This window comes from Pseudophryne corroboree, chromosome 1, assembly GCF_028390025.1.
Source record: "Pseudophryne corroboree isolate aPseCor3 chromosome 1, aPseCor3.hap2, whole genome shotgun sequence".
NCBI lineage: Eukaryota > Metazoa > Chordata > Amphibia > Anura > Myobatrachidae > Pseudophryne > Pseudophryne corroboree.
Window position 1 is genome coordinate 153,206,115 of NC_086444.1, and position 13,958 is coordinate 153,220,072.

General features: G+C 48.1%; 1 protein-coding gene across 2 annotated transcripts in view; it reads left to right on the plus strand.

Moving 5' to 3' along the window:
* WDR41 (WD repeat domain 41) overlaps positions 1–13,958 on the plus strand; it is a 103,503-nt gene that overhangs the window by 13,948 nt on the left and 75,597 nt on the right. For both annotated transcript variants that reach the window (XM_063963654.1, XM_063963658.1), the window contains exon 2: positions 859–974. In XM_063963654.1, coding sequence (XP_063819724.1) covers positions 859–974 — 116 coding nt within the window. The remainder of the gene's footprint in view (positions 1–858; positions 975–13,958) is intronic.

Genomic DNA, 13,958 nt, shown 5'->3' on the forward strand with positions numbered 1-13,958 from the left:
AAGAATTCCAGAGAAAGGGAGCAGCACGTGAAAAATCTTGGAGATAGGAGTGGGAGGAAGTAATCAGAAGACAGGAGAGTCGGCGTGCATTAGCAGAGCGAAGAGGACGGGTGGGAGAGTAAAGGAAGATAAGGTCAGAGATGTAGAAGGGAGAGGAGTGGGTGAGAGCTTTGTAAGTGAGTGTGAGAAGTTTGACTTGGATTCTGAAAGGGAAGGGAAGCCAGTGGAGGGCCTGTAGGAGAGGGGAGGTAGACGTAGTGCGTTTGGTGAGGAAGATGAGCCGGGCAGCAGCATTGAGGATAGATTGGAGTGGAGAGAGGTAATTGTCAGGGAGGCCAGTTAGGAGGAGATTACAGTAGTCCAGTCTGGAAATAATCAGTGAGTGAATAATGATCTTAGTGGCATCCTGGGTGAGAAAAGGTCTGATTCTAGAAATGTTTTTGAGATGAAAATGACAGGTTTGTGAGAGGTGCTGAATGTGTGGTTTGAAGGAGAGGGAGGAGTCTTAACCTGTTCTATCTAAAATAGCAATCACCCCACCTTTATCCACTTGTTTGATCACAATATTATTTTCATTTAGTTTTCCGTTGGATCAATGAAAGCGATTAAAGATGAACCATGTGTTTCGCATCTAGCTTGTAGCTTCCTCAGTCTGACTGGAGATTGTCTGAGGTCTGCCTTGCCTGTACTCTCTAGCTGCTGTTCCAATTTGCCCAGGCTCTCAGACCAGAAGGTTTCAAACCTAAATTAATGACGACATAGGTTTCATGACTTTTTATCCTCAAACATATTTATGGAAAATGTTACCTTAATGTAGGTTTCATATTTATTTAATTTAATCTTTTTTTCTTCTTGTAGAAGTCCGCAATATTAAACATCGGAGAAGAACAGACACAGAACCCTTATACAGAGCTGACAGCTCTAAAAGCCCACCTTGATATTGTGCGATTCCTTGTTCAAGTAGATGACAACAGGTGAGTATCTAGAATGTAAGGCATGGATATTTACTAGCGTGCCATACCTCAGGCCTAGGTAATGAATAAAGAATAGTCCTTTTAAATATCAATAGCTATCTTGTACTATTTACCTTAGTTGCGATCTACAGACAGTTGTGTGTTTTAGGCCCAGCACTGCATATTCTTCCTGACTCCTTTTATTTAATCTTCTCCTCTTCAGTGCAAAGAATCTAAAATGCAGATCCACAACACTTTCACTAAGTAAAGACTATTTACTAAGTCATCACCGGTAATTAGTGAGATAGAACGTGACATTGTAATTATATCTCTGCACATGTTATATCTGCCCCCCCCCCCTGCAGTGCACATGGTTTTGCCCAACTGCTAACAAATTTGCTGCTGCCCTACTTACCTCAACTTATATAGTTGCTTTATTTCATTAATTTTCTTGCAATCTCAATAAAAATAGATTTTAGTAGATTTTATTTACATGCCAGCAGGATTAAGAACAATAATGGTATTTTCTGCAATTTTAAATTTAATTTAAAAAAACAAACAAAAAACCCAAGGTATAATTACTGATATTGGTGTTGAATTGTAAAGGTGGGTATACACTAGGCGACGTGCTCTATGAGCAACGTCGCCTAGTGTTTCCCCCTCCCGGGCCGGGCGGTCGGCGGCAGGGCGTACACAATGAGCGATGTGACGACCATATTGCTGAGTGACGTCACGCAGCGGCCGGGCCGTGCAGGTCGCTCTTGGACGTCAGTCCAAATTGAGCTGCGTGCACGACCGACAGTGAGGATTATTAACGACTCGCCGAGAAAGTGAATGACGTCGGTCAGGAAGGGTGAAAATGAGCAACGTTGCTCAATTTCTTGGCAAGTGTGTATGCACCTTTACTCCCAAATATACCCTCCCCCTCCCCCCCCCCCAAAAAAAAAACAACAACAAATATTAAAAGCTTTATTGTTATTGCAGAACTGAGCATTGTATTTATTAGCGAATGTTAGTTGTAAGTAGATCTGGGTATATAAAGCTGCCTGCATTTTAGGATTAGTGCTCTATTCATTTATGTACAGAGTGCTGTGCTATGTCCTTCTCCTGTGATGGAGTTGAGCCTGTTCAATATGTACACTACTCGTCAGCTTCTGTAAATGGTTTCATGCTTCAAGTGCTTTCATAATCTCTTATTGCGAGCTTTGAAAGGGATTTTCATGTTCTCATTGTAGATGGTTGGGAAACAAAAATCAGTGATTGGAACATTTACTTTGATTGGTTTTCAAGACACTAAACGAATCCTGTACAAAACTTTTTAAATTACATATTTTGTGTTATTTTCTTAACATTGGTCTATGCGAAGGTCACAATGTTTCTAAGCGAAGGGTTATGTGATTATATTGCAGAGATAGCCAATAGTATCCAATGCAATGAGTGGACATTGCAAAAATAGATACAAATGGTTCCAAAGCTACTTCCTTTTTCCTGATACTTGATAATTTGTATTATTTTAGTAGCTCTTTGGTTTCTAATATGCATTTACGTATGTCAATTTACTTTTGTACCTACCTGGATTCCTTTACCAAGGATTAATATCACTATTGAGTTTATTTGTCAAGCAAACTCTGTTGATCACCAGATATTTCCATCCATAAAGACAATTAAACTGACAGAAAAGAAACCGAAGTATAGCTATATTAGATAGATTAAATGAATTGCTCTTATCATTTCCTCCCACCACCATTGATTTTTTTTATTTATTTATTTATTTAGTTTTCATTACCTGCCTAGGCTTAAAGGTCTAGTGCACAGGGGCGTATAGAGAGAGGAGTCGGCCTGTGTGCAGTCTCCGCCCTGGTCTCCTCCTCTGTAGCCGACAGAGCAGTAATGAGTGCTAGTAGACTCTGGCACTGTATCAGAGTCTACTGGACATGCGCCTGTTTCTGATAAAATGGCGCGGCTGCCATTTTCCCTGTGATTTTCCTACTGCACAAATGCAATATTGACGCTGCTGATGTGGTAGTCTGGAGAGGTAAGTATTGGACAAATGCAATACACACCCTGCACCCATGATAGGTACGCCACTGCTAGTGCTGCTTATGAATTTGGGGGGAACCTCATTTCCTTTTTTTCTCATACGTCCTAGAGGATGCTGGGGTCACTTCAAGAACCATGGGGGTATAGATGGGATCCGCAGGAGACATGGGCACTTTAAGACTTTCTCAGGGTGTGACCTGGCTCCTCCCTTAATGCCCCTCCTCCAGACTCCAGTTTAGAATCTGTGCCCAGGCAGACTGGATGCACTCTGAGGAGCTCTACTGAGTTTCTCTAAAAAAGACTTATGTTAGGTTTTTTATTTTCAGGGAGAACTGCTGGCAACAGTCTCCCTGCTACGTGGGACTTAGGGGAGAGAAGTTAGACCTACTTCTAGTGAGTTTAAAGGCTCTGCTTCTTGGCTACAGGACACCATTAGCTCCTGAGGGTCTGATCGCTAGGTACGCCTAGATGCTCGTTCCCAGAGCCGGCCGTCACCCCCCTTGCAGAGCCAGAAGACAGGTGAGTAGAAGAAGCAAAGAAGACTTCAGTGAGGGCTTCTGAGGTACCGCATGGCGATCACACGCTGCGCGCCATGCTCCCACACACAGCGGCACTACAGGGTGCAGGGCGCGTGGGGGAAGGGGGGAGCGGGCGGGCGCCCTGGGCAGCATATAAATCCTCATTCTGACACTGGCATGAGGGGACATTTGTGCCAAGACACTGTCCTAACCCCCGCCAGTATAAATATTTGTTGAAAATTGCGGGAAGGAAGCGCGCCATTACGGGGCGGAGCTTCCTCACAGCTCACAAACACACTGCCGACAACTGTAGGGTGTAGGGCGCAGGGGGGGGGGGCGCCCTGGGCAGCATAAAACTTAGTTTATGGCAAAAGACACATTGTCCTACCCCCGCCAGTATAATTAACTATTTATTTATGAGCGAGTGAAGCGCGCCAGTACGGGGGCGGGGCTTCTTCCTCACTAAGCCTGCACACTAATCAGCGCCATTTTCTCCTCACAAGAGAAACGCTGGTCCTCCCTTCACTACTGACATGTATCGGGGTGCAAAAATGGAGGGGGGGTGGGGGAGATGTATAAGCTGCTTGTATTATAATAATAAAAGTGCTGCAGGTCTGTTTTCCAATGATGTTTCACAGATTGTGTGTGCTTGGCGCTGGGGTGTGAGCTGGTTTTTTCCTCTCTGTGTCCATCTGACACAGAGAGGTGTGTGTGGTACACGTGTGTGACATGTCTGGGGCAGGGAGTTCCTCCCAGGAGGAAGCCATTGTAGGGACACAGAGTTATAAGGTGGTGGCGATACCGGCACACCAAGAGCCTGCATGGGTGCATGAAATACGTGGTGGTATGCATCATATCAATAGGAGATTAGATAAGGCTGTATCTAATACTGCTGGCTGGATATGTGGAAGATGTGTTTTTTTTCAGGATTCTGTTCTTCCATCTGCAGGCGACCCTCCTTGGGTCACATAAAGTCCATTTACAAATGTTATGACTGTTGATACCGACACGGACTCTAAGTCCTGTGTCGACGATAGGGACTCCAGGGAAATAGATCTAATAAGAGTCCCTCCCACAAGCTTAATATATTCTTTCCCGGCAGTCACCCCCTGTGTTAGATAGTGCACTGTCCAAGGTGACAAAGAAAGTAATTCTCCCTGCACCGGGCACGGCGTTACTAAAAGAGCCGGCAGACCGAAAGGTGAAAACTACATTAAAATCCATTTATGTTGCAAATGGTACGCTGCTCAGACCCACTATTGTTTGCGCGTGGGTGATTCGCGCTATTGAAAAATGGTCAGAAAGCGTGTCATCAGAAATTGACACGTTTGATTAAGATGAGATACTTCTTAATTTAGGGAATATCAAAGACGCTACTGCATACATGCTAGAGGCGATAAACTGTTCAGCCAAGGTTGGATTCTGTCTGGCCTGGGTGTTGCAGATAGTGTCCCAGGGATACAAGCTGGAGTTTCAAGACGTTACCCCATGCCGATTTTTCAAATCGACCTTGCCAACTTCTTTTCCAGAAAGAGAAGCAGTAACAGCGGCAATCCAAAAATTATGTCAGGATCAGGTCATAGTCCTGGTACCTTTGTCTCAACAAGGGAAGGGGTTTTATTCAAGCCTTTTTGTAATTCCGAAGCCGGACGGCTCGGTCAGACCGAGCCTAAACCTAAAGAATCTGAATCTCTACTTGAAACGATTCAAGTTCAAAATGGAATCGCTGAGGGCAGTGATTTCCAGTCTGGAGGAGGGGGACTACATGATGTCTGTAGACATAAAGGATGCTTACCTGCATGTTCCCATTTATCCTGCTCACCAGGCTTGTCTGAGATTCGCGGTTCAGGATTGCCGTTACCAATTCCAGACGTTACCTTTCGGTCTCTCCACGGCGCCGAGGGTTTTCACCAAGGTGATGGCGGAGATGATGGTCCTCCTGCGTCAAGAAGGAGTCAATATAATTCCTTATCTAGACGATCTCCTGATAAAGGCGAGATCCAGGGAGCGGTTGGTACAAAACATCGCGCTCTCTCTGTCCATACTCCAACACCACGGTTGGATCATAAATTTTCCAGGAAAGATTATCTTTTCTTTCTGCTGCGGGGTACACTGGGCTCCACAAGGATAGACATTGGGGTGTAGAGTAGGATCTTGATCCGAAGCACCAACAGGCTCAAAAGCTTTGACCTTCTTCCCAAGATGCATAGCGCCGCCTCCTATAGCACCCCGCCTCTGTGCACAGGAGCTCAGTTTGTAGTTGGTGCTTGCAGTGCAAGCATGTAACAGGAATAGCTGCTCAAAGCAGCTCTATAAAAGCTTTTTCTGAGGAAAAAAGAAGACTACAAGGGCTGCAGCAGAGGCACAGATTGTGTCAGATGTCAGTAGACATTGCCTGCTGCAGCTCCATCTCTCCCCCAGCGGTGCTGTACACTCCCGAGCCCTGGTTGCCGGGTACCTACAGCGGAGGCTCAGTTTTTCTTCACGTTAGACACACACGGCTGGGGCTCTCCAGGATCGCGTGGCCGCGCTTCGGGAGGTGGTAAGTGGGTCCCGCTTGCGGGACCCGGTCTTTATCGCGATCCGGCGCGGTCAGTGGGAGGCGGGTCACACACGCTGGCGGTGGACACTGTGGCAGTACAGGCGATCCCACTAGATCACCAGGGCATGGGCGCAGGTCAGGTTTTCTCTCTAAACCGATTTTTATATCGCCCACAGTACCCGGTGGTTTTGCCAGCAGAGGGGATAAGGCTTAGACCTGAAGCCCCTCCTCCAGCCCCAGGGCGCCATTTCCAGCAAGTGTTCACGCCCTGGAGCTGCATTTCTGTCTTTTCCTCACTCCCTGTCAGTGTCTGCGGCGCCATTATTCCTCAGTTCACTGTTCCTGGGACTGCTTGGGCAAATCCTCCTATGTAAAGCCGCCTGGTTGTCAGCGCTGTGCCTTTACATCACACTTAAGTATTCTACCTGCCTTTTTAGACAGTGATAGTTAAGAAAGAGTGCGTTTAGTCAGGGTTTTATAGTACAATTACCCTGTGATATACATCCAGTTCTTACTGTGTGCTGTTATATCTATTGTTATATAGCTGTGTAAGCTAGTCCAGTGCAGTATTATTGTCAGTAATAACCTCTGCATTGTACAAACTGTGACTTTCTGTGTGTGCATTTGATAGCCGAGTGGTGTCCATTTCGTGTCTTTCACTCAACCTGCTATCCCTATATTCTATAACCTGAGGGGGTTTGGTGCGTCAGGTGTTATCTAATATAGGATTTTCACAAAGATATACTGTATTACGTATTTTTCTCTGTGATTTAGTCACCATATCTCTCCTTTATCTCTGCTAGTGCTGACTACACTACGCAGGGGTTTAGGTTTAGGGATATAGTGCTACTGATAATTGTACTGTGTTACCTCATACTGCAAGTTATATCATGTCTGCTTCTGAGGGTAACGGTTCTGGGGCGGAACACACTGCTGGTGTTGCTGAAGCCACAGGCACATATGAGGAGAATATAGCAGCTGTGGGTTCTGGTTCTGGGGGCTCCTTACCCCCCAGTGGGACTGTGGCAATGGAGGCACATACTGACCCACCGTGGACCGCTTTTTCCACGCTTCTGCATACGCTAGTTCATAAACTAACACCCCCTATGGGACCCCCAATGCCGGTACAACCGTATGTGGTCCCTGCAGCTAACCCGCCGTTGAACCAGTCCTTGACTACTAAAAAGTCTGACCAATGCTCGCTTAAATCCAAGAGATCCTCTAAGCGAGCGCTTGTTTCCTCACAATCCACTGCTGTCACTGACACCTCGTCTGATGAAGACGGCACTTACACTGACCCCACAGGTTCTGACTCAGATACGGCTGATGGGGAGGGTAGTTCACATGTGGATGTTCCTGATCTTTTGGAGGCTATTAAATTAATTCTGCAGATTACGGATGATCCCGAGCCATCCATCCCTCCTAAGAAACCAGATAGGTTCAAGCGTCAGAAGGTGGTTAAAAAAGTTTTACCTCACTCTGATCACCTAGTGGATATACGTCAGGAACCCTGGGAAAACCCGGGTACGATGTTTGTGCCTCAAAAGAAGATGCTGGCTCGCTATCCCCTTGCGCCAAGCTGTCTAAGAATTGGGAAACGCCTCCTCCAGTGGACTCACATGTGGCTAGGATCGTGGTTTCCTCAGCTCTACCTGTCACTACCGTCACGTCTCTAAAAGAGCCTACGGATAAACATGTGGAGGGTTGTCTGAAAGCGATTTACACCCTCATGGGTGCTGCACAAAGGCCCACTATTGCAGCTACATGGGCTGCAGAGGCTATTGAAGCATGGGCCTTGGAGTTAGAAGCTGAAATCTCTTCTGACCATGCTAGACAATGCTTGTCATATATTGTCACAGCTTCTCAATATATTAAAGAGGCGGCTTCTGATGCCGGTATCCTAGCAGCCAAGGCCTCTACTACGTCAGTCCTGGCTCGCCGGATATTGGGGCTGAGATCCTGGTCTGTGGATCTGGACTCTAGAAAAACCTTGGAGGTACTCCCTTTCAAGGGAGATATTCTGTTTGGGGAGGACTTAAATAAGATAGTGGCTGACTTTGCTACTGCCAAAACTGCCTGTCTGCCTAATACCGTTCCTTCTATGTCGAAGGCTAAAGGTACGTCCTTTCGCCCCTTTCGTCCTCCAGGTAAAGCAAAAGGTCAGGCGTACCATAAGCAGGCCCGCACTTTCAAACCTGGTAAGCCGAAGCCCAAAAGAGCCTGGGCTGCCCGTCAGCCAGCTGCCAAGACCGATAAGCCTGCCGCATGATGGGGCGGGCCTCCCCCTGGGGGATCCCAGGGTGGGGGGCCGGCTTCTAGGGTAAACCCAGGAATGGTTGAAGACCACTTCAGATGCCTGGGTACGGGAAGTAGTCACTCGAGGTTACGCCATAGCCTTCAAAAACCGACCCCCTCATCGATTTTGCCAGACAGACGTCCCTTTGGACCAGACAAAGGCAAAACTCTACACTCGATGGTACAGACCCTCCTGGATACAGGAGTCGTTAGTACGGGTGCCCCTTGCTCAGAGGGGCCGGGGGTACTATTCTCCGCTGTTTCTAGTCCCGAAACAGAATGGGTCCTCCCGGCCCATTCTCAACCTCAAGGCATTGAACAGGTTTGTGAAGATTTCCAAGTTTCAGAAGGAAACCCTTCGTTCTATAGTTCTGGCCTTGGAACCTGGGGACTACATGGTCTTCCTGGACATACAGGATGCTTACCTGCATATTCCTATAGCAGAGTCACATCAACAATACCTGAGGTTTACTATTGGCAACATCCATTACCAGTTTCGGGCATTACCTTTTGGTTTAACAACGGCTCCGCGAGTCTTCACCAAAGTTATGGCGGTGTTGATGGTGGTACTCCGCCGTCAAGGGGTCAGGATACTGCCGTATCTGGACGACTTATTAATCCTGGCAAATTCCCCAGATCTTCTCCTACGTCATCTGGATATGACGGTCCGGTTTCTACAGGCCCACGGGTGGCTCATCAACTGGAAGAAATCCTCCCTGGTCCCTGCTCAGAGCATGGTGCACCTGGGAGCGCTGTTGAACACTCACAACCAGAGGTTGTTCTTGTCTCAGGAGAAAGTCCTGAACCTTCAGGACAGGATTCGTTGCTTCCTTTCTCGTCCGCAATTGTCGATACATTCGGTAATGCAGGTGCTGCGCCTCATGGTATCAGCATTCGACATGGTGGAGTATGCTCAATTCCATTCTCGCCCCCTCCAGAGGCTAATTCTAGCCAAGTGGGATGGCCTGCCTCACCGAATCGGGTATCACATGATCTCATTGACTCCGGAGGTTCGTCTGTCGCTGCTCTGGTGGCTCCAGGACCAACAATTGTGTAGGGGCCGTCCCTTCTGAATATCCAACTGGGTCCTGTTGACGACAGATGCCAGTCTAAGAGGTTGGGGCGCGGTTCTGGAGCAGCACTCCCTTCAGGGTTGGTGGACTAAGGAGGAATCTCTCCTCTCGATCAACATTCTGGAATTGCGGGCGGTCTTCAATGCGTTGAACCTGGCCCAGCATTTAATTCAGAATCGTCCTGTTCAAGTACAGTCGGACAACGCCACCATAGTGGCTTACATAAATCATCAAGGCGGCACTCAAAGCCGTTTGGCAATGAAGGAAGTCTCACGGATTCTACGTTGGGCGGAACGCCATCTACCGGCAATATTCATTCTGGGAGTCCTGAATTGGGAAGCAGACTTTCTCAGTCGTCAGGACGTGCATGCCGGCGAGTGGGGCCTCCATCCAGAAGTGTTTCCACTCCTCGTGGAAAAGTGGGGTCTTGCAGATGTGGATCTGATGGCGTCTCGACACAAGCACAAGTTTCCGGTCTTCGGAGCAAGGACAAGGGATCCTCAAGCAGCATTCGTGGATGCGCTAGCGGTGCCGTGGAGGTTTCGGCTGCCGTACGTGTTCCCTCCGGTGTCACTCCTGCCCAGGGTAATTCAGAAGTTCAAGCAAGAAAAAGAAAATCTGCTTCTCATAGCTCCGGCGTGGCCCAGACGGCATTGGTTCTCAGACCTGCAGGGCCTATCGTCAGAGCGTCCAATTCTACTTCCACAATGCCCAGACCTCCTCGTACAGGGCCCCTGTGTCTACCAGGACCTAGCCTGGCTGTCTTTGACGGCGTGGCTCTTGAAGCTTCCGTCTTAAGGGCTAAGGGTTTTTCTGAAGAGGTCATTAAAACTATGTTGCGGGCCCGGAAACTGGCTTCTGCTCGGATTTACCATAGGGTCTGGCATTCCTACTTTGTTTGGTGCGCATCTAACAATTATGACGCTTCCAAGTTTAGTACAGCCAAGCTTTTGGCTTTTCTGCAGCAAGGTCTAGAGTTAGGCCTGCGTCTGGCCTCCCTCAAGGTTCATATTTCTGCCTTGTCGGTGTGGTTTCAGAGAAAAATTGCGACTTTACCTGATGTTCATACTTTGACTCAGGGTGTGTTGCATATCCAACCTCCCTATGTCCCGCCTGTGGCTCCTTGGGACTTGTCGGTGGTTTTGGAGGTGTTGCAAGAGCCTCCATTTGAACCCCTTGGTTCAGCTGACCTTAAGTGGCTTTCCTTTAAGGTGGTGTTCTTGCTGGCTATTGCCTCTGCTAGAAGAGTGTCGGATCTGGGTTCCTTGTCTTGTAGTTCCCCATATCTGATTTCTCACCGTGACCAGGCGGTTCTTAGGACTTGTCCCGGATATTTACCTAAGGTGGTTTCTTCATTCCACCTTAATCAGGAGATTGTGGTTCCTGCCTTTGTCTCTCCTGATTTGTCTCCCAAAGAGCGGTCTTTGGATGTGGTATGGGCTCTCTGTATCTATGTGAAGAGAACTGCTTCTGTTAGGAAATCTGATTCTCTCTTTATTCTGTTTGAATTTCACAAACTGGGCTGGCCTGCTCACAAGCAGACTTTGGCCAGATGGATTAGAATGGTGATTGCACATGCTTATGTGAGGGCTGGTCTGTCAGCTCCTGCTCACATTACGGCCCATTCTACTCGGTCTGTTGGACCTTCTTGGGCGGCCCGCCGTGGTGCGACCCTTGAACAACTGTGCATGGCGGCTACGTGGTCCTCATTAGGTTCTATGCCTTCAATACCGCCGCTTCCCAGGATGCTTTCTTTGGACACCGGGTTCTTGTGCCCGCTACAGTGCGTCCCCTCCTATAAGGAACTGCTTTAGGACATCCCCAATGTCTATCCTTGTGGAGACCAGTGTACCCCGCAGCAGAAAACGAGTTTTATGGTAAGAACTTACCTTTGTTAAAACTCTTTCTGCGAGGTACACTGGGCTCCACAAGGCGTCCACCCTGACGCACTTAGCTTCTTTGGGTTGGTATGGCATGAGCCACTGACACTTCTCCTGTCGGGAGAGTGTGGTGTTTGTGGCAACTGGCAGTTGTCGTCTCTTTTACTTGCTACTGCATTGGGCTGGTTAACAAAACTGAGCTCCTGTGCACGGAGGCGGGGTGATATAGGAGGCGGCGCTATGCATCGTGGAAAGAAGGTCAAAGCTTTTGAGCCTGTTGGTGCTTCGGATCAAGATCCTACTCTACACCCCAATGTCTATCCTTGTGGAGCCCAGTGTACCTCGCAGAAAGAGTTTTAACAAAGGTAAGTTCTTACCATAAAACTCGTTTTTCGGGATGATTCTGGACAGGGAAGTTCACAGAGTTTTTCTTCTGGTGGGAAAGGCTCTGGAAATCCAGAAAATGGTAAAACTAGTTTTGAAACCATCAAGAGTGTCGATCCATCAGTGCAAATATGGTGGCGGCCTGCGAGGTTATATAGTTTGGCAGGTTCCATGCCAGGGTATTCCAGTGGGACCTGTTGGAAGAGTGGATCCCACCTGCACATGCACCGGACGATAGTCCTGTCGTTGAAAGCCAGGATTTCACTCCTGCGGTGGCTCCACAGCTCGCACCTACTAGAGGGACGCAGGTTCGGGATTCAGGACTGGGTCCTGGTAACCACGGATGCAAGTCTCCGAGGATGGGGAGCTGTCACTCAAGGGAAAAGCTTCCAAGAAAAATGGTAGTCAGGAAGCCTGCCTTCACATGAACATGCTGGAATTGAGAGCCATTTACAATGGCCTTCAGCATACGGTACATCTTCTTCAAGATCACCCCGTGCAGGTCCAGTTGGACAATGTAACAGCAAGGCGGAACGAAAAGCAGAGCGGAAATGGCAGAGGTGACGAAGATCCTCCTCTGGGCAGAAAAACATGTAAGGGCTCTGTCGGCAATTTTCATTCCGGGAGTGGACTACTGGGAAACAGACTTCCTCAGCAGACACTATCTCCATCCGGGACAGTGGGACCTCCACCAAGAAGTCTTTGCAGAGGTGACAAGTCTTTGGGGAGTTCCTCAAGTAGACATGATGACTTCTCGTCTCAGCGAGAAGCTTCATAAATATTGTTCCAGACCCTCAGACAATAGCAGTCGATGCTCTGGTGACCCAGTGGCTATTCCGGTCAGTGTATGTATTCCTACCACTTCCACTGATCCCAAAAGTTCTCGGGATCATAAGAAGAACAAGGGTTCGGGCAATTTTCATTGCCCCAGACTGGCCAAGGAGGGCTTGGTGCCCAGATCTTCAGGAGTTGCTCATTAAAAGATACTGGGCCTCTTCCTCTTCGCGAGGACCTACTACGGTAGGTGCCGTGCGTGTACCTAGACTTACCGCGGCTACGTTTGACGGCATAACTGTTGAGCGCCGGATCCTAGCCCGAAAGGGTATTCCCAAGGAAGTCATCCCCACTCTTATTCAGGCCAGGAAAGGAGTAACGTCTAAACATTACCACCGTTTTTGGAGAAAATATGTGTCTTGGTGTGAATCCAAGAAAGTTTCAACGTAAGAGTTTCAGTTAGGGCGTTTTCTCCATTGCCTTCAGGCTGGAGGGAATGCAGACTGAAGTTGGACTCCATTAAGGTCCAGATTTCAGCATTGGCAATTTTCTTTCTGAAACTATTAGCTTCCTTTCCGGAAGTTCAGTCTTGCGTGAAAGGCGTGTTGCGCACCCAACCTTCATTTGTTCCTCCAGTGGCACCATGGGATCGTAATCTGGTGTTGCAGTTCCTTCAATCACGTGGGTTTGAACCTTTAAGAAGGTGAAGTTGCTCTTTTCACTTGAAAAGTGGCCATCCTGTTGGGTGGGTGTCTGAGTTAGGGGCCTTGTATCACAAGAGCTCTTATTTGATCTTCCATGAAGATAGAGCTGAATTGAGGACACGTCAGCGTTTTCTACCGAAGGTGGTTTCCTCTTTCTACAGGAACCGACCTATTGTGGCGCCTGTGGCTACTGACACCTTCGCTGAGTCAAAGTCTCTGGATGTGGTTGGAGCTTTGAAGATTATGTCGCCTGAATGGCTCTGTTTGTCCTGTATGCTCCCAACAAGGTTGGGTGTCCTGCTTCCAAGCATACCATTGCGCGCTGGATCTGTGTTGAGATTCTGCATGCTCATTCCACGGCTGGACAGCCGTTACCGAAATCGTTGAATGCCCGTTCCACTAGAGAGGTGGGCTCGTCCTGGGCGGCTGCCCGGGGAATCTCGGCATTACAACTTTGCTGAGCAGATGTTTGGTCGGGTTCAAACACTTTTGCAATGTTTTACAAGTTTGATACCCTGGCCGATGAGGACCTCATGTTTGGTCAATCGGTGCTGCAGAGTCATCCGCACTCTCCCGCCCGTTCTAGAGCTTTGGTATAGAACCATGGTTCTTGAAGTGACCCCAGCATCCTCTAGGACGTATGAGAAAATAGGATTTTAATACCTACCGGTAAATCCTTTTCTCTTAGTCTGTAGAAGATGCTGGGCGCCCGTCCCAGTGCGTACTGTATCTGCAGTTATTGGTTGTGGTTACACACAGGTAGTGTTACGGTTTTTGTCAGCATATTGCTGCAAA